Raw genomic sequence first — 19,157 nt, forward strand, 5'->3', positions numbered from 1 at the left:
GTAAGATATTTTTATTTTCTTAACAAAACCTCCATGGCAGAATGAAATGCTACATTTTGTTCATTATATTTGAATTTCTTGTAATGTAAGAGGGGAGAACCAATAGTAAACTTTTTATGTGTTGATCAAATATGTTCCCTTCATTATCTTCTGTTTCACTGCTGGGTTCCAAAATTGTAGACTTGAGTGCAATTGAGATTAAAATGACTAAATATTTGTAGGGAACAAAAGGTTGCGTGGAGAAGAATTAGGATAAACAAATAAACAAACCCTTTATTATACCTAACTATTCCATACTTTAACAATACTGTTATTTGATAAACAAAGAGTAGGAGCTCTGATTCGGTTGAGATAGTTGTCTAATTCTAATCTTTGAATATGACTGTTAAAAAACCACAGATTAAGAAAATAAACAAGAGAATAAGCAATCAAATTGCGGAGACTAAAACATATGAAGAACGGTTGCAGGAACTGGGTATGTTTAGCTTAGAAGAAAGAAGGACTAGGGGAGACATGATAGCAATGTTCCAATATCTCAGGGGTTGCCACAAAGAAGAGGGAGTCAAACTATTCTCCAAAGCACCTGAGGGTAGAACAAGAAGCAATGGGTGGAAACTAATCAAAGAGAGAAGCAACTTAGAACTGAGGAGAAATTTCCTGACAGTGAGAACAATTAATCAGTGGAACAGCTTGCCTCCAGAAGTTGTGAATGCCCCAACACTGGAAGTCTTTAAGAAGATGTTGGATAGCTATTTGTCTGAAACGGTATAGGGTTTCCTGCCTAGGCAGTGGGTTGGACTAGAAGACCTCCAAAGTCCCTTCCAACTCTACTATTGTATTGTGTAAATTCTACATCTGTCTATATATCCATCTGGGTACATATTTGTAAAATATAAATAGCATGGAACAATTAATTTATTAGGATATTGGTAGAAAATAACATTTTGTGCTAATTTACAACATTTTTATGAAAGTTTATAGAATGTATTTAAAATAAATATCAAATACCAATACTTCAGGTCTTAAGTTTATAGTGAAGTATCGTGAAACAGGATCACAAGAATGTAAGAAAGAAAGTCTGGCTGAGGAGCCAAGGTGGCTCATCAGTGTTGCAGGCAAACTCTGCCCTCAGTCAGGAGTTCATTTCTGACCGGCTCAAGGTTGACTCAGCCTTCCAATCTTACAAGGTCAGAAAAATGAGAATCCAGATTGTTGGAGATTGTAAACTGCTTAGAGAGGGCTGTAAAGCACTGTAGAGTGATATATTACAGTAAGTCTAAGTGTTTTGATAGTTTAATGGAGCAGCAGGTGTTTTTTTTTTAATTAAGTGGTATAACAGCTGGATGGAGAACAGAATGCCATTTTAGCTGTCCTTAAGGCAACAAAACCTCTTGGTCCAGTACTAGGGACATCTTTGACTCTATATTCACATAACCAACTGAAATGTAATTAATGAAGACATTTCATGAAAAAACTGTCTTGTTTTCCTGCCTCTGATAGCCAGCAAAGCTACACAAATAGGGAAACTCTTTGTACAACATGACATCAAAATGTGCTTCAAACAAGCAAGAAAAGTCCACAATAATTCATCAAATCCTACTTTAGTTATTTATAATGTTTATACATGTTGGTATAGTGTCCAAAGTCTCTTGCTGGCTCATAAGGACAAAAATACACAATAAAATACACAAATTACTCACATTTTGAGTAAACATAAAATATAATAAAAGTCAGAAACAAAGCAAAGCTCCCAAGTCAGTGAAAAAAACAGTCTGCCTCTTAGCTTGTCATATATATGGATTGTTGTTTCCATTCAGAAAAAAATACATTTTTTAGTTAGGATTGCACAGAAGAAACAACTTTCTAATATTATATTGTAATTTTCCAGACATCCAATCCCCACTAAGACAGAAAATAAGGCAGCCTTTAAAATTCAAGATTTTTCCATCATCGTCAAAGTGTATGTGTTGGTGACATCATTAACACCTTTACAGGCATTCATTCATTCAACTGGAATTGTCTGGGATCCACCCAAGAAGAAGCATTTTTCAGTCAAGGTAAAATTATGTTTTTCTCTTCACCTCAAAACGGGGAGCTTCTTTTTTGGGTTTCTTTTGCTTTTATTTCCCATTAAAATGTTTTCATTTGGGATAAGGTCTCTATAAGGCCAAATTTACAGTGTGTAACTGCATGACCTCAGGAAAAGAGGCAGTTGCTCTAAAGCAGTCTTTCTGAAAAAGTTTCTTGTATGAGAAATGTTTCCAAGGAAAACCCCAAGAAAGACCAGTTGCCTTTGAAAAACGCCTTTGCTATATAAATGAGGATCTTGGCAACAATGTCCATCACCATATTCCCCTAATCAGATATTGATAAGAGTATGGTGGCTCATTTGGCCCACCTGCCCGCCTGCGTTCCATGGCTATTTAATAACATGACCAGCCCATTGCGCACATGCGCACAGTGTGCAGCGCCTGCATAACCTTTGCCGGGCAGCTGGGTGTCGCAGGGCGGTGGCATGTGCATGCACACACGGTACGCAGGCCCCTCTAGGATACCCAGCTGCGCTGGGGTCCGGAACTCACCACTGTCCCAAATGTGTTTTTATGGCATTGAATGTGAAAGGAACACCTTCAGCTCATTTTATCTATTCCCAAGTGATCTGGAAACTGAGTACTTAAACCACCAGTCACCTGAAGCTTCCAGTTGCCCCAATAGTCTTGAGTTCACCCTTCAGCAACCATAGTCCTGTCTTTCTTCTTGAAAACTGAAGCAAATCAAAAGCAAAAAATCTTTGCTTTTAACCACAGTGTTTTTCCAGCAAGCTTTCTGGAGAGCATTAAATCACACACATACATGGAAAGAACATTAGCTTAAACAGGGAAGCTATCCAGGAAAAACAGATTTACCGGCAGAGGATGAACTACTGTCATCTGTTCTGAAGGAGCAAAAAGGACAATGAACTAAATTTAGAAATATAATGGGGGGTGGGGGTAAGATTTTTATGTGCTTTATCACAGGCTGCTATGAGCAATGGTGAGCAGTATGATTATTTAGCATAAGAGGTGCAGTAATATCACAGGGTAGTAGGGCATTTGGTTTTTCCATAAAAAGGAATTCATCAAGGGGAATTTAAGCCTAGTGATACAATTTCCCTGACAAGTACTGGCATGTGGAGGTATCATGGTTTTTCTCCAGATTGTTTTTTGGGCTGGCCAATCTAGCCTATAGTTCTAGGACCTCTTGCTAACTTCCCAGCCAAGTACTAGTCAAATTCAACTATATATATTTTCTAGTACTAACTTCCACATATAGCTTAGAGAAGGTTAACAAAAAATAAACATTTCTGGTTTACTCCCCATGTTTATCCCAACACAGCAGAAGAAATAATAATTTTTAGACTTTATCCACTAGCAGCACAGCAGAAAAAGATCTTTTTCTTCAGTTGGCCTGAAAGAAACCAGGGCCAGGAAGGCAAAGCTGAAAATTCTTCAAATTTTCCACAGAATAACCATGTTGTAGGAAAGAGTTTGTTGACTTGTTCATCCTGCTCAGATTTACGGATGTTTGAAGTGGTTTTTATATTGAACTTTTCAACAAATCAACTTTTCTATCATTGCTTTATTATTTATCTTTTCAATAATATTTTAACTGTTTTTAGTTTGAATAATGGAGATCCAGTGTGGTCTAGTGGTTAGGGCACTAGGCTGGAAACAGAGACTACGAATTCTTGTCCCACTTTAGCCACGAGGCAGCTGGGTAATCTTGGGCCAGTTCTTATCTCTTATCCCTAGGAAGAATAGAATATATCTTTATTATAGTCATAGACCAGCAATAGACATCAATTTTTACAATATATTTAATAATAATAATAGAACTGATATTAATAGTGGATAATAACATCTCTGTTAAGAAAATACATGTTCTCAAACTGTTAGGGTCACTCCCTAGTTTATGTGGGTGAAAAGCCGATAAGTATGTGAGTAAATATAATGTTCCAAAAATTGTTAGAGATACCTCCAAAAAATTGGTAGAAATTGACAGCTATAATTCTGTCCCCAATTTTTTTCTTGTGACATTGCAGCAGGGCAGAATTTTGCCACTGCATGCGTGGTAGATGTATTTGAGTCCTGGAGGAGAAAGCCTATGTAAAAATTGTCTGCCCTCCCTGGCAATCTCTCTAGTAAGGGGAGAATATATGCTGACCTCAGTGACGTGCGGTGAGGTTTATGGCTAGTGAGGCTGGTGATATCATCAGGAAGGCGGGGAATGGGACTACGTGTGCAGGAGGTTGAGGCAGCCTCAGCCTCCTGCACACATGGTCCCATTCCCCGCCTTCCTGAGTCAACATGAAGGGGACAGCGGAGTGCGAGCTGGCGGAGCGTGCTCCGCGGTCCCCTTCATGTTGACTCAGGAAGGCAGGGAATCGGACCACGTGTGCCTTTTCCCTTTTTTTTTCTTTTAATGATGAGAGCGGTGAGGCTCTGCCTCCCCTGCCTCCCCTGACTGCACGTCCCTGGCTGACCTATAAACTCTGTACTGTATTGTACTCACAGTACAATAAAACATGTGAGATATCTCCAATTTCTCCTTTATCACATATACATACCCGTTCTGTTATTGGTGTTCTCTTATACCTGCCCTGGAGGAGTGCTGAGGGGAGAATGTTACATCTGGCTCTGAAGAAAGCTATTCTTTGTTTTGGGAAGATCAGATCATTTAGATATCTTGCTGATTCTCAAACACCTTGTTTGATTCTGTCCCTACTGTGGAGAGGCAACCTATTTAGTTCTTCTTGGAACTCCATGTCCTTCATTCTATTAATTACTACTTGCTTTGCTTGGTCAAAGCCTAGGGACATTAAGAATGCCGGTGAGAGCTCATAAGAGCCCAGCTTGTGATCAATCACCTGTTTCTAGCGGGAGGGGAAGTTGTCAATCAACACTAGTGCTTATCTCTAGGAAGGAAGCATTGGCAAACTACTTTCAAAATCTTCCCAAGTAACTGCAGAAATTAGTGCAGGCAGTCACCAGGAATCAACGCTGGCTCAAAATCACTTTTTTAAAAAAAAAAAAAAGTTTGACTATTATAGTACAGTCACTTAATTCTATGTCCAGTAGATGGAGGTAATGTGCTAGAGAAACTATTTTCAGTCAAGTGATAAATTGTGATTCCCCCCTCCTTATTATGATTCCTTTTTAACCAATAAGTGGATGACCAGGTAATCAATGAAAGAAAACTGTGCTGTGTGCTTATTATTTTCCATATATTTTTATAGCTTTTATCATCATATCAAGTGTTCTTGATGTAGAGTGATAACACAAACTATTCCTTAAAAAAAGATAAACAATACTTAGCAAGTCATAAACATGGTCATTTTTTTTGCACAGCTGTCATTTATTTAGTCTTCTTAAGAAAGAAATTCTTCTTCCCCTTTTCTTTTCAATTCTGTTCTCTCACCTCAAAGTTATATGCTATCTGATTCTATCTTCTTCTTGTGCCATATCCATCATCGGACTTTGGTAATCATGTTGGCAATCCTATTTTTGTCAATAGCCACATGAAAAAGTGCTGCTGAGTTTTGTCCAAACCAGTGCCTTGGGTTTTGAAGCTGATGAAAGAAATGTCCTTCAGGGTTCAGCTCCAAGTGGGGAAAAAGACACTGGAGACATGGAGGCTGCTTGGAAAGATGGTTTTAATGGTGGACAGGACCACATGGCTTGAGTCCTGAACAGAAAAGGTGATCACATGCTTCAATGTTGGTGGAGAAGAAGAGAAGGAAAGGCTGAGATGCTCAGTCCCTGGTTTTATGCCCTCTCTGGCCTTTGATCTTGAGCATGTATTCTGAATGGTTGTCAGACTCCCATGGGGCCATGCAACTCTCTAGGCTGCGTTTTGAATCCAGGTTTGGTTGAGTTCTCAGATGCCATGTGGGGAGTTGGGTAAAAGGGCCAATATTATCATGCCTTAATCCCATCCCCCTGGAGTTGAAGGAAAGAACTCTTTATTATGTAAAGGGTCTGGCTTGGACATCTTAATGGCCCATTGACAAAGGGGATGGGTAGGAAGCTGCAGGCAACTATTCTCTCTTTAAACCACGTTTCTCCATTTTCACATCCAGGGAAATATTCTGCCTTTTCAATATTTCCTAGGAAATTTCATTTTTCTGGGAGAGGGCTGGGTGATAACGTCCTTCAAAGCCATGATCTTCTTCTGCCTGGACCTTGTTTGCCTTCAATCTTTCCCTGGAAGATTAAGTGAAGGATGCCATATTTTTCTGGGTGTCGCATCACATGTCCAAAATATTCTGATTCTATACCATGGCTGAGAAATTTCTCCAAGAGACAGAAAGTCTCTTAGAATTTGTTTGTTTCCAAACTATCATCTTTTAGTCCTTCATGGAGCACAAGTAGAAATACACTTTAGGGAACAAAAATAAATGCAGACAGGATTGAAGAAAGACATCCTGCTAAGAAGTTAGAGCTTCGTTTTTTTTAACACTCATTCTGGTGCTCTTTAGAAGGGCAGTGAAGGTAAACTTCAATCCATTGTTTTAGCTACCTTCTTATGAAAGGATTATACGTTTTGGGATTTGTGTAGAAAATGAAAAGTGGTAAATCATTTTAAAATGTAAACAAACAAGAAGCAGCTGGTGTCCATAAACCTGAGTGAGAATGCAGGCACCTGGGAACACACAACCTCCAGATTTACTGTGCTCATAAATGTGAATATTTTATTATTTATTATTAATTTTTATTAAATATTTTTACAGAGTAAAACCAATTTTAAAGAAGAAAAAGCAAAGCCGTGATAGGTAAATAAGAAAAAAATAGAAACAACAAAAAAGAAAGAGAAAAAATAAAGGAGCAACATCCCCTCTTTTTATAGCAGTCATAAATGCATTTATATATTATCTTTTCTCTCTAAAATTATATTGTGATTTCATTCTTTCCACATTCCATTATTTCTAATTATCAAACCCATAAATCAGAAGTTTATTTTTTTCCCCAATTTTCAGCAGGAAGTCTATAAAAGATTTCCAATTACTGACAAATGTAGTCATTGTCTTTTTCCTCTTCAAACAAGTTAATTTTGGTGTCTCTGCAAATTCGGTCATTGTCCTCAACCATTCCTCCATTGTGAGTATTTCAAAGCCTTTCCATATGACATTTCATGATTCTGTCCCATTTTGTCAATAAGAAAACCATAATGTTCCAAATACCCAGAAACTCGAACTGAAATAAATAATAGTTTATAGAGCTCCTGCATTGCCAAAAGAGAAAATCAAGTGATTTCTGCAACTCCAGAGATCTTGATTTAATGTAAATGTATATCAGATGTATACTTTTTTTTTGTAATTCATTTCCATGTACGTCTGAAGCAACTGTGTAAAGGAACAAAACTATCCTTCCAAACCCCTTTGAACTTGATCTCTGTTGCCAGAATATTGAATAGTCAACTGTCTGCTATTTCTTCTAAGTGGAAAATGGCAGGATTAAGGTTACATTTTGAGAATTCCCTGGGGTTAAAGAAATATATATTTGAGCATTCTAAAAAAAACACGTTTCTCTTTTTCTTTTACAGTTGCAAACATTTTTTCAGACATTTTTGAGGGCTGCTTCTCCTCAGCAAGCTTTGGATGACATGAAAGAGGCAATAAGCAAACTCTTGTTGATAACTGAGGTTTTCAGTGAAGCAGCATTGCCTCAGCCACAAACTACTAGGCCGTAAGTGGATGAATATAGACAATTTTCCAAGAAATGTTCTTTGGTTTACCCAGAAGTAATTCCAAGTGAGAGAATGGTTGGGATTGAATGATAAGTCAGCAGAGTTGTTAATAATATATTATTTATAAAAATGTTATTTTGCTCTGGAAGTTTGCTCAATACCCATGAGATGAAAAGTGTGTTTATAAAATAAATAATGAAGAAGATAGATTCTTCTTCTCAACTTGTCTCTGCCTTTTTCCTGGTTCCATCTGAACCAAGTGCTATCCTCAGCTAAAATCAGATGTGGGTTTCTACCAGTTAGGCTGAACCAGTAGTGGTTTGCTGGCCTGGGTTGCCGGAACCGCAGCGACCCAGGCCTGCCACGCCTCTGAACTGGTTCCCTGGTCTGCGCAGCATGTTCCTCCCCCCATTTTTTAATGTTCTGCGCATACACAGACCTATTTATGGGCAACTGCGTGTGCACACGCGCACCGAACCGGCAATAATGCCGGCAGCAACCTAAAATGATTGCGTACATCTATTCTAAAAGAAAGACAATATGCTAATGTAATAAACAATGTGAGCTTAATATCCAAGGCAGAAAGCACATTCCATAGCTTGATTGGTTTTCCAATCAAAAACCTTTCCTGTAATCAGGGAAGCACATATTGACTTCTTTTTTATATTCTTTGGCTTTCTTACTACTATCCAGTGTACATCAAGAATAATATCTCGTTCCTTGGCCTTTCTGAAAACCACCTTGAACATATGGAATTTCCATTTCTGTGTAGGATTAAAATATGTTGATGATCCCAAGCATTATTTTGCTTGCATGTGAAATTAAGGATAGTGTATGATAATTTGCAGATAATTCTTATGTTCCATGTTCCTGTCTTTGCCACTTTGGATTTTATTTTGCTGCATGGCAACATAACATGTAAGTGTTATGAGGACCCAGATTGTTGGGGACAATATGCTGACTCTGTAAACTGCTTAGAGAGGGACGTAAAGCACTGTGAAGTGCTATTTCTATTGCTAAATACTTGTTGGGCTTTAATCTTTCTGTGTCATGAATATTATTATTATTATTCCAAAAGATGTTTAACATTCCCTTAAGAGCATGCTGTGTGCCAGTCAACCTGAGATGTCCATCATCTGATATTATCAATCACTTTATATTCTCTGGTCATGTGGTTTTCTTGATAGGCTACAGGAGTTGTTCAGGGGTGAGTTCCAGCCAGCTTTACTCCGGTTTGCTCGTGCGTGCGCCCTGCACGCACATTTACAGTTCAATTAAACTTGTTTTGCGCATGCGCAGAACTTAAAAACAAGATGGCAGTGCCAACGGCACCGAGCAGAGAACCAGTTGGGGGTGTGGCAGGCCTGGGTCGCTGCCGGTTCCAGTGATCAGTGCTGCCGTACCACTACCGATTCGTCCAAACCAGGCTGAACTGGTAGGAACCCACCTCTGGAGTTGTTTAAATAATGCCTTGGTCATTGTCCCTAAAATTATCATTTGAATTCAGAACTTTCCTATATTATTGCTGCCCAACCTAGGCATCTGCTTGCTTTAGGAATGATTTTCAAACTTGGAGTGTCCCAACTATGTGTATATACTCTTGGCATGCATACCTGATGTTCTTTGGTCATCCTTCCCAGGAACACACCCTCCCCCCACCCCCATGCCATGATGAGGCAGATTAGCGGGGTTTGTTTCTGAAACATTCATGATATCTTTTAGATTTGGGTATTAGGTTAATTTTTAAAAATGAAATCAATTTATTTCAGTTCCCTTATTTCAGATGCAGTTCTTGCTTTCAGATGTTAACTTTTGATATTGGATTTGGACACACTTTTTATCCTATTGTTCTTGAGGTAAGCACTCCATATTACAATTGTCATAGGTAAATAACAGGAGATGTGGGTGACCTGTGTGATTAGGTAAAAGGATTTTTGGAAAGAGAAAGGAAAATTACAGTGCTGGGGAAGTATTTTCTGTGCACATGTGTGTTTTCTCCTTCTGTTCTGATAAACATTTCCTGATGGAACTATGCATTTGTAGATGTTGAGGTCAATAGATTGGTTAAATGTTTTAATCAGTTAATATGTATTCTAGGTACATGAATATTTTGATTTTCAAGCTGATGAAGATTCATTTTCAGAGGACCAAAGTGTTAAAGAAATTCTTCTTAGAGATACATTTAGTATCCTGTTATCAAATCAAACGTCTTCTTCCACTTTCTTTGAAGCTATGCAGAATGTGTATCAATCAGCAAGAATTAAGGTAAGGCTTGAGGTATGGCAACATTCTGCAAACAGAAGTTTTTTCAATATTAAAACTGTGACTGGTTTCTAATTGCCAATAGCTTTTGATATTATCAGCCATACCTAAGAGATTTTAAGTCGCTTGGACAAAATTGGCAAACAATTGCATGTCAGAATGTGAAGAGGACTCGGGATGCTGCTAATACTACTCTATTACTAATATTTTCTTTTTGTCATATCAGTTGTGCCTATATAAGTACTTTAATGAAAAACTAAATAATTGTACCAATTCCCCTCCAGATATGAATGCTATGAATCAATATTTTCTTATCTACCGAGGTTCTCCCATTATCTATTTACAGGATGACCATCTCAAGGAGAATTCTGATTATTGCCTAACATTAGAAGAATTAAATCCATTGATTAGCTTTGTGAAAGGGATTCAAAATCCAGGCGAGTTTGAATTGGTATGTGGCATTTGTGGTTTTATTTCGTAGTAAATGTTTCTCCCAATGTGAATATTTTTCCACATACATATTTAATGTTTCTTCACCATACCAGGATGAAAGGTATCATTTCCTATTGTTCCTGATTGTTTTTTCTTTCAGCTTTTCCCTTCTGCTGTTCCTAAAATCCATTTTTTGCTGCACGATCTTTATCGTATAGTGAACCCAGGAAAAAAGCTTAACTCCATCCTAGCTCTTCATTGGTTTCTTTCAAGTTTATTTAAACAGATCCAAGGAATTAGCAATGTAGCATCTGCAAACCTTCCAAAAGGGTAAGATGATATTTTGATTAATTTTTTTGTTTACAACTTTGTCACATTATTTTTTGAAAGAGATTGTTAGACAATTATTTTTCTTAATTGTCCTGATATTAATAACTGTTCACAAATTAACACTGAATCAAAATATCCTTAAGATACCTGTTTTGACATCATTTTCAATAATCTCAAATATAAGGTACTTTAACATATCATAACAGAGTATGTGTCTTAATCTGTAATAAATAAGTCATGCTAAACTTTATTTCCCCCAAATCTGTGATGCCATGCATAAATGAGAGAGAATCAGGGGTGGGGGGTGGCGGTGGGGGGGAGGCCTACGTTTGAAAAAAATACTAAGAGGAATTAACAAAAAGAAATTCAAATAGACTTATTCAAATAGTGATATAGTTCTGTAATTTTTGCAGAAATGCAATCTTTGATAAACCTCTCCTAATACTTTATACCTCTCAGCAAATCTTAACATTATGGCATCAGCCCAACGTCTAAGCGCTCAAAAAACCATATGATCCACAATAGTTTGTTTCTGGTTTTATTAATTTTAAACACTTCAAAATCAAATTAACTTTGACAAGATGATCCTAAATTGGCTACCCTTTAAAAGTATAATTCTACATTTGCACATTTATTACTGAAATAGATGGCTTTTGGGTATGAGTTGAAAATTGCACTCCTAAATACCCTGTGGATGTTATAGAAATAAAACTGAAAGAAACTGCATTTGGCCCAGTGTCTGAATAAGAAGTTATCCAAAGCTGGAAAGAAAACCATCTGTATAAAAGAAACACGTTATTTCAATAGATTTAATTACTCTGCCACTGTATTTTAAAAATGTCTGCATTTATTGCCTTATGCCTTCTCATATTTTGAATGTTTAATTGCTTGATTTATACTTTATATTTCATTTGTTCTCTACATTTAATGCTTGATTTATTCTCTACTTTTAATTAATCATCTACGTTTAAAAGGTATTTGACAACTTAGTACAAAGTGGCATAGAATAAATCTAGAAACATTGACTTTATTCTGCAATAAACAACCTTTTTTACTATAACCATCCAAAATCAATAATTTATTCGTCAAGTCAAAACACCATAGTTACTTATTTTCCTGTTCTATAATTTAAAATATTGTATTTCATTAAATTCAGTGATGATCTTCAGAAACCTCAAATGATAAGTTAACATTTTTGATAATACGTACAGTTTATGTATATATTACAAAAATTATTAGTATGTCCAGATTCTCTGGTTGTCTAAATTGCACTCTAAATGTTTTATCTATTTATCACTTTGTTCTACTTCATTTCTTTTTTTCTTTCTGCAAATAGGTAACTCCAGTACAAATTGTAACAAAGTCTTTCTTTGTTTTTCCAGCATACAATGAATTAGTAACACATAATAGTTTTTACAATTTTTCAACAGGCAAAACCGTTCAAGAAATAAGCCTTTGATGACAGCTAAATGGTCAAATCTTGGGTGAGAACTAAAAAGTGGGGGAAAAAGCCACCCAGAAAGAAAACAGGAACACAAATGTCCATGTTGTCATTTGGATTATGTCTATGAAGTAATCAGCAAACAAGCTGGACTTGAAGGAATAAATGTAGCTTAAGGGTTATACAAAGTTGTAGCTATGATCAATTTTCTGTTACAACAATGATAATTATTTGAATTATTAGATAAATCCAATAAAAACCCTATTATTTGCACTAAAGAAAACATTCTACTCAAACTGAGATTAGAGTCATTAAACACTTCATATTAAATTATTTTAGAATGAAGATGTAAATTGTAATCTAAAGTTCATAAAAGTGTATTTACATGAGAATTAATCACCTTTTCTTAAATGCAGTAGATGATTATATATCTGGGATCAATTACTCTTTTAAAGTTAAAGCAATTCTGTAGTTCATTTTATGTATTATTATTATTAGCCCATAAGTCTCCTGTGGCATGAAAAGCTCTTTTTTTGAATACAATTTAGTAGATAGATTTTTTTAACTATGAGAAATTTAAAAATGAGAGTAAACGAGAGAAATATATATACAAAACAAGCAATTTTTCATATTTTTCCATATTTCATTACTAATTTTAAACAAATGAGTAATATTAGTAATGAGTAATGAGTATATTTCATCATTTTAAAAATCCTGAAAACCACTAGTTGTAATCCTTGACTTATGACTGGTTTCTTAACAACTGTTCAAAATTACAACAGACCCAGGATAAGTGATTTATGATCTGTAAAGCACTTCTGATTGTCATAAAATATTGTGCGACCCTATTCCATGGTCACATGGCCATATTTTGGGAACTTGACAACCAGCTGTCTTTACAACCAATTACAGTGGTTAAAGCATTCTGTGGTCACATGACTATAGTTTGTAACTCCGCCCTCCCCAAATGCCCATTTTATTAAATTGGTTTACACTTATGACTGCAGTGTTCACTTAACCACTATTGATTCACTAAATCCCCAACCTTTGAGGCTTGGCCCTGTGAGGCGACAGGGGAGCCAGGCCACGTGAATGGCAGGCCATTGCACATGTGTGCATACACAGCTCAACTTGCACAAGCAGCGGGCCAGTGTGCACAACTCAACTTGTGCAAGTTTAACTGCACACAAAATGCCCTGCTTCTCGTACATGTTGAGCTGTGCATGCATATTCAGGCAGCCCTATTGTGAATAGGTCACAGCCCCATAGTGGGCTGTGGCCAAGGGGATCCCTGGACTAAATGACTACCAAAAGAATTTCATCAAATAAGGTCTGGTCACATGGGTGCCTTGATTTATGACCATTACAATTTACAACAATAAATTCAATTGTTGTCCTAAATTGAGGACGACCATAAACAGAATACAAAATCAGAAACAGCAATCATAACAACATATAAGTCATATAATAAAATTGTGGGCTACAATAAATTCTGTCCATATTACTAGAAGTCTATTCTCATTTTAACAAACTTTTAAAAAATCATTTAAAAATGGTAAAAAAATACATTGCTGGAAGTTCTTTCTTCCATTCTTTTAACTGGATTGTGCTTGAATTTCTAATTATAAAGACATTATTTTGTTACTTAACCTTTAGGATTTCTTATTCAGAAAAAGACAACATTCAACTTAGGGTATCGTCCCCAGTCAAGGAAAAAGATAAAGGTAACATTAATTTTTTGTACTCATTTAATATTATTTGCCACTAAATTAAATCCATTCAGAAACCAAAATATATACCCAACTAAACAGTTTTGTACAGAAAATATTTCATATGTTTCAGCTCACTATAAAAACCCTTTGATTTTTTTTCTATGAAGTGGAAGTCAGTGTACTAGTAGTTCATATGTTCGATGAATACATAAAATTATTTAGAAGTGTTTTTACATAGCTGGATTTATTGTGATTCTCCTGTGGCTACTTGATTTCATGAGCCAGTTGTTACATCTTTCCCTGCTAAAGGCACTGATCATTATAGGATTTGCTTTGATCAGTAATGTAGCTATTAACAGAAATCATTTAGTTATCAGGAATCTATCAATCCTACTCTACCTTTTATAGAAGGTAGAAGAAGATAGACAAAAATAAAGATAATTTCTTGAAAACAAATGGTATTTATGAAAGGCTATATATTAGCACTGATAGAGTTTTATTCAGATTTTTGGACATTCCCTGACATTTTTCTCAAATGCAGATAGATGCAGTGGATGAATGACGAACCATCCTAACTTGTGTTTCTATAATTTCTAGAACTACACATTTTAAATCTGGCTAAAGAAATGCATTGCAGTCATGGTAAGAGAGAATCTGAATCTTACTATTATTATCATTATTTAAGATTTAATCTAACCAAGGACTAAGAGCTCTTAAGGTAATGCCTGAATTGCTGCTGCTGCTGCTGCTGTTGTTGTTGTTGTTGTTGTTGTTGTTGTTGTTATTATTATTATTATTATTCTAGTTAAAGCATTACTACATATAACCTCAAAACAGCTCATTATGGGACTGTTCATGTTGAGAAACATTTTTAAAATCTGCGGTGGGGGAAACCATTAAATCTTGTGTTAGTTATTTTGCTGTATCTGCCTAACAGAAGGAATGGTGTATTAATTGAATGCAATAGTATTAGAAACATTGAGCTGAACCACTGATTTAATGTACTTGAGCATTTTTAATGGTTCCCTTTCCCTCCCTATAAAACAGATAAAGATACACTACCTCATATCAGGCAGATCATCACTAGCCCACATTTGGACTTAAATCCTAATTTTGACCCCAAAATCAAAGAATACTACACGGAGGTGCCTTTTGATCTTTTGACAATCAAGATTAGAGCAGAACCCATGAATTGTCAAGGTGAAGCTCACTTGGATGAGAGACAAGGACCAAGGTAATTGGAACGGTGGGTGATGCTCTTGGGATGTACAATGCAAATCCTTAAATTCTACTTTACCAGAAAAATTGCAACATGCTTATCCTTAAAAGTGCCACTACTAAGTATTATTGGGATCCCCAACCTTTGGAAGGGCAGTTTTCCCATAGCAATGCTGATTATGACAGCATACAAAATTTCTATTGGTACATAGTTACCTTTTAAGATACTGTCTTGCCGTTTCTTCATAGCTTTGTGCATGCGTGACCATTCATAAGAGAAAGAGAAATGGCCCAATTTTGGCAAATTTACAGAACTAGTTGCATCCCCATGCATAAGTAAACTCTGTGCAGGCAGTTTTGTATTTCTAGCCGTGAAATGAGCAGAAACCAAATTCCTGTGTTTGAATATGAATCCTAATATTTGTAGCGTTTGTGTGGCTTGCTTTATCATGTATAGATTAAACCTGTGCAAAGCTTCCACGAAGGTGCATGCAAAACACTGCTTTTGACACTGCTTCACAAGCAGCACAACCCCCTACTAAAGCATAGCAATTGTACTGTGTCACTTCCTCCTTCCAAGGCCTCATCCAACAAATCCATTTAATAGGAGAGGCTTCTACACTTGTGCCTGCTTTCTACAGAATGGATATCACACTTACTTCTGCTTTCCCCCACCATTAGGACAGCTACAAGGTTTCTAATAGGACAGATAACTGATGGACATTCAAGTCCAACTGATCCGAATCCCAACAAAGTAGCTTTTATCTACTATAATTAATTGGTACAACATTCAAACTTTACGAGCACACAGGAATAATAAGGAAGGAGAGGGTTCATAATTTTATTCAGCTACAAGTAGTCCACGAGTTATGACCACAATCAGCCCAAAATGTATGTTGCTAAGTGAAACATTTGTTAATGTTTGTTAAGTGAATAATGTTTGTTAAGTGAATTTTTCCCCATTTTATGACCTTTCTTGCCACCATTGTTAAGTGAATCACTGCGGTTGTTAAGTTAGTAACACGGTTGTTAAGCGAATCTGCCTTTCCCGTTGACTTTGCCTGTCAGAAGGTCGCAAAAGGGGATCACACGACTCCAGGACATTGCAACAGTCATAAATGTGAACCAGTTGCCAAGCGTCTGAATTCTGATCACATGACAATAGGGATGTTGCAACGGTCATAAGTGTGAAAATGGTCATAAGTCACTTTTTTCAGTGCTGATATAACTTTGAATAGTCACTAGATGAACTGTTGTAAGTCAACAACTACCTGTATTTTGTCTGAATAGATAGTTGAATATGATTAAGAGGGACAGAGCCATGCTAGCTCTGTCTAAAAAAATTCTTTAGTTTCTCCATGCTGAGCAAAGAAGTCTGCAATTGAGAACCTGATAAAGCCCAGATTCCAAGTGTTTAGAAGTTTCTACTCAACTAGATGCAAGTAAAAGAACTATGTAGATACCACAACTCTATAACAGAACAATATAACAGAGCTATCTAAGAGTTTGAGAATGGTTCTGATATGCGTTTCTCTTCCTGCAGTTCATGTGCCTTGCTTTTTCTGATAAGCACATTGAGCTTGGCATAGTATTTATACATTAAGACATTTGGAAATATTAGAACAGCAACACAACAGAAAGATAATACTGTGTATCATCACAAATAATTTATTCTCCCCTTTACAGCTATAAAAATACTTTTTGAATATTTTAGTGTATGATAAAATGTACAGATTACTTATTTCATTAATGTTCTATTTTTTCCCCACATTCTCCTTCTATTCTAACAGCTCTGCACATTACCCACTTGGATTAGGTATAAACATAGTAATTATTGTGGTAACAGACAAGTCTCAATCAGTCAATGAGATTGTGAGCATCTACAAAATCATCATTTTTCGTGAAGACCGTCCAAGCTTGCCATTATTTGATGATTTCATGCTGTGTGGTTTTGTACAGGTACTTTCTAAATACAGTTAGCAAACAAATATTTAAATACAGTTAGCAAACAAATGTTTTATCCGTGCACCATGTAATTTATTCATCAACGGTGCAGGAAATCAATAGTTTTGTTGGGTTTAATACCTCTTGTATTGTGTTCTTACTTGCTTCTGTTATTTTAGTCAGTCCAGATTTTCTACTCTTGCAAGATCTTGCGGAGGTGACCGTTTGCTACAAAGGTTCATGGATTCCTAATAGAGTACATGCTTTGCAATTAGAATGTCCTTGGTTCACATCATAGACTCTGACAAGTACAGGTGAAAATCCAGGAAGTCAATACAAAACTAGGTATAGCAATAGTTTAACTCTCAACACAGATAGGTTTTAATCATCTAATTTAACCCACTACCAATTTACAAAAATGTGTTTTTACAGCAGAACAGTAGAAGCCATTTTAAGGCACAACCGGCTGTATTTTAACAGAACACACACCCCGAGGGGTGTTAGGGGTGTCTTACCCCCCACAGTATTTGTTTCCAGAAAGTAAGTCATCTGTGTACCAAGTTTGGTTGAAAGTGCTCGAGACATTCCAGAATTATGCTGGAACATACACACACAGCCATTTTTATATATGTAGATAGGAGTTTGCAAAAGCAGTCTGTATTTTCTTTTAAGAAATCTTCATAGACTGACTTTTTATGGTGACAGTATTTTTTTTTCTTTGCCTTAAAGTACATAACTACTCTTGGCTGAATTTGCCTATGCCAGAGATCAGAAGCTTCCATGGTTTCGTTTCTTTTCTTTTTAGTAACTAGACACCTGTTCTAGGAGCCAAAGGAAAAACAGAGCCAACGGCCTGAGATCTTCTTTAGACACTTGATTAGGCACAACTGGACTTGTGCATTGGAGAGAGAAAAGGTCAAAGACAGTGGTGTGGTCTTTCTCACAGTGGGGTTTCAGTTGAAAGTCCAATCCTGAAACTCTTTTCTTTCATGTCTAATCCTGTTAGGATAATCAAGTTTCAGTGCAAGCTGATATCATGATGAAGGATACAATACAAAGAAAAAAACTGAGTAGTTTCCAGGCTGCCAATAATTCTCATGTGTTTGAGTAACCCTGGATTAAGTTCAAGGCTACTCAGAAAAGTAGTATACGGTTCCAAAGCTGCGCAACTCCTAAAAGTACAAAACTATTGTTATTTCATTTCTTCTCTAATAGTATCATTAAGAGCAAATTATCAAGGATAAAGGTTTGAGCCATGATGGCATCTTAAGCAGCTGAAAGTTCCATTGTTGGCATTATAGCCTAAAATAAGAGTAATTTTTCTGGTAACAACGAGGTTATGGATTTATGTTTGACTGATATTAGTTTGATTGTATTTAAAATGCAGCTTCTAGTCCCATGATGGCGTGCCACAGGTGGCATGCAGAGCCCTCTCTGTGGGCACGTGAGACGTCACCCCAGCTCAGCTCCACCACACATGCGCACGCACCTCCCACCACCCAGCTGGTTTTTCGCTCTCTGCAATGCATGTGCGGTGGGTGGGGCACATGTGGGAGATGCATGTGGGTTCGTGCAGGGGAGTGGGGGGAGTCACATGAAATGAATGAAATTGCACCAACCAGTTATTTTCATTAAGAACTTGGAGACTGAGAAAGGATGAGCTCTCTGAGCTATTTAACCTATTTAAATTATCTACTGTCTATTTCTAGTGTATCTTTTAGATTTTCTTACTTTAAAAAAATAGAGATCAGGTGCTCATAATTAGTTGAGATCTCATTCTGCATTTGTCCAAACGTTGTCAGAGAACTGCCTAAAGACTTTCGGATATATATATTTTTGGTGGAATGAGACATGAGAATAGCAAAATAATGTGTAGGGTATTTATACTACTGTGTTTTCCCCAAAATAAGAGCCAGTCTTAAAATTTTGGGTGCTCCAAAATAAGCATTAGGGGTTATTTTGGGGGAAGCACAATTTCAGAGTGATCAGCTGGCTGGGAGCCCAATCCCCCCTGGTGTGCACACAAAACGCAGCAAACATGCTTGGGGTCGATGTCCAGCAGCTGTAGCCCACCAACCCCTTGGTTGGGTCAC

The 19,157-nt window shown here is 36.7% G+C and overlaps 1 protein-coding gene across 1 annotated transcript in view; it reads left to right on the top strand.

Annotated features, from left to right (window-relative positions):
* Positions 1-19,157, top strand: part of CPED1 (cadherin like and PC-esterase domain containing 1) — a 94,677-nt gene that overhangs the window by 45,032 nt on the left and 30,488 nt on the right. Inside the window, exons 7-17 of the mRNA XM_081958410.1 lie at positions 1,889-2,057; positions 7,582-7,724; positions 9,509-9,581; positions 9,823-9,990; positions 10,334-10,438; positions 10,580-10,749; positions 12,180-12,233; positions 13,847-13,914; positions 14,500-14,544; positions 14,950-15,136; positions 16,911-17,079. Coding sequence (XP_081814536.1) covers positions 1,889-2,057; positions 7,582-7,724; positions 9,509-9,581; positions 9,823-9,990; positions 10,334-10,438; positions 10,580-10,749; positions 12,180-12,233; positions 13,847-13,914; positions 14,500-14,544; positions 14,950-15,136; positions 16,911-17,079 — 1,351 coding nt within the window. The remainder of the gene's footprint in view (positions 1-1,888; positions 2,058-7,581; positions 7,725-9,508; positions 9,582-9,822; positions 9,991-10,333; positions 10,439-10,579; positions 10,750-12,179; positions 12,234-13,846; positions 13,915-14,499; positions 14,545-14,949; positions 15,137-16,910; positions 17,080-19,157) is intronic.

The sequence above is a fragment of the Natrix helvetica genome, assembly GCF_964273705.1.
Source record: "Natrix helvetica genome assembly, chromosome: 6".
Taxonomy (NCBI): Eukaryota; Metazoa; Chordata; class Lepidosauria; order Squamata; family Natricidae; genus Natrix; species Natrix helvetica.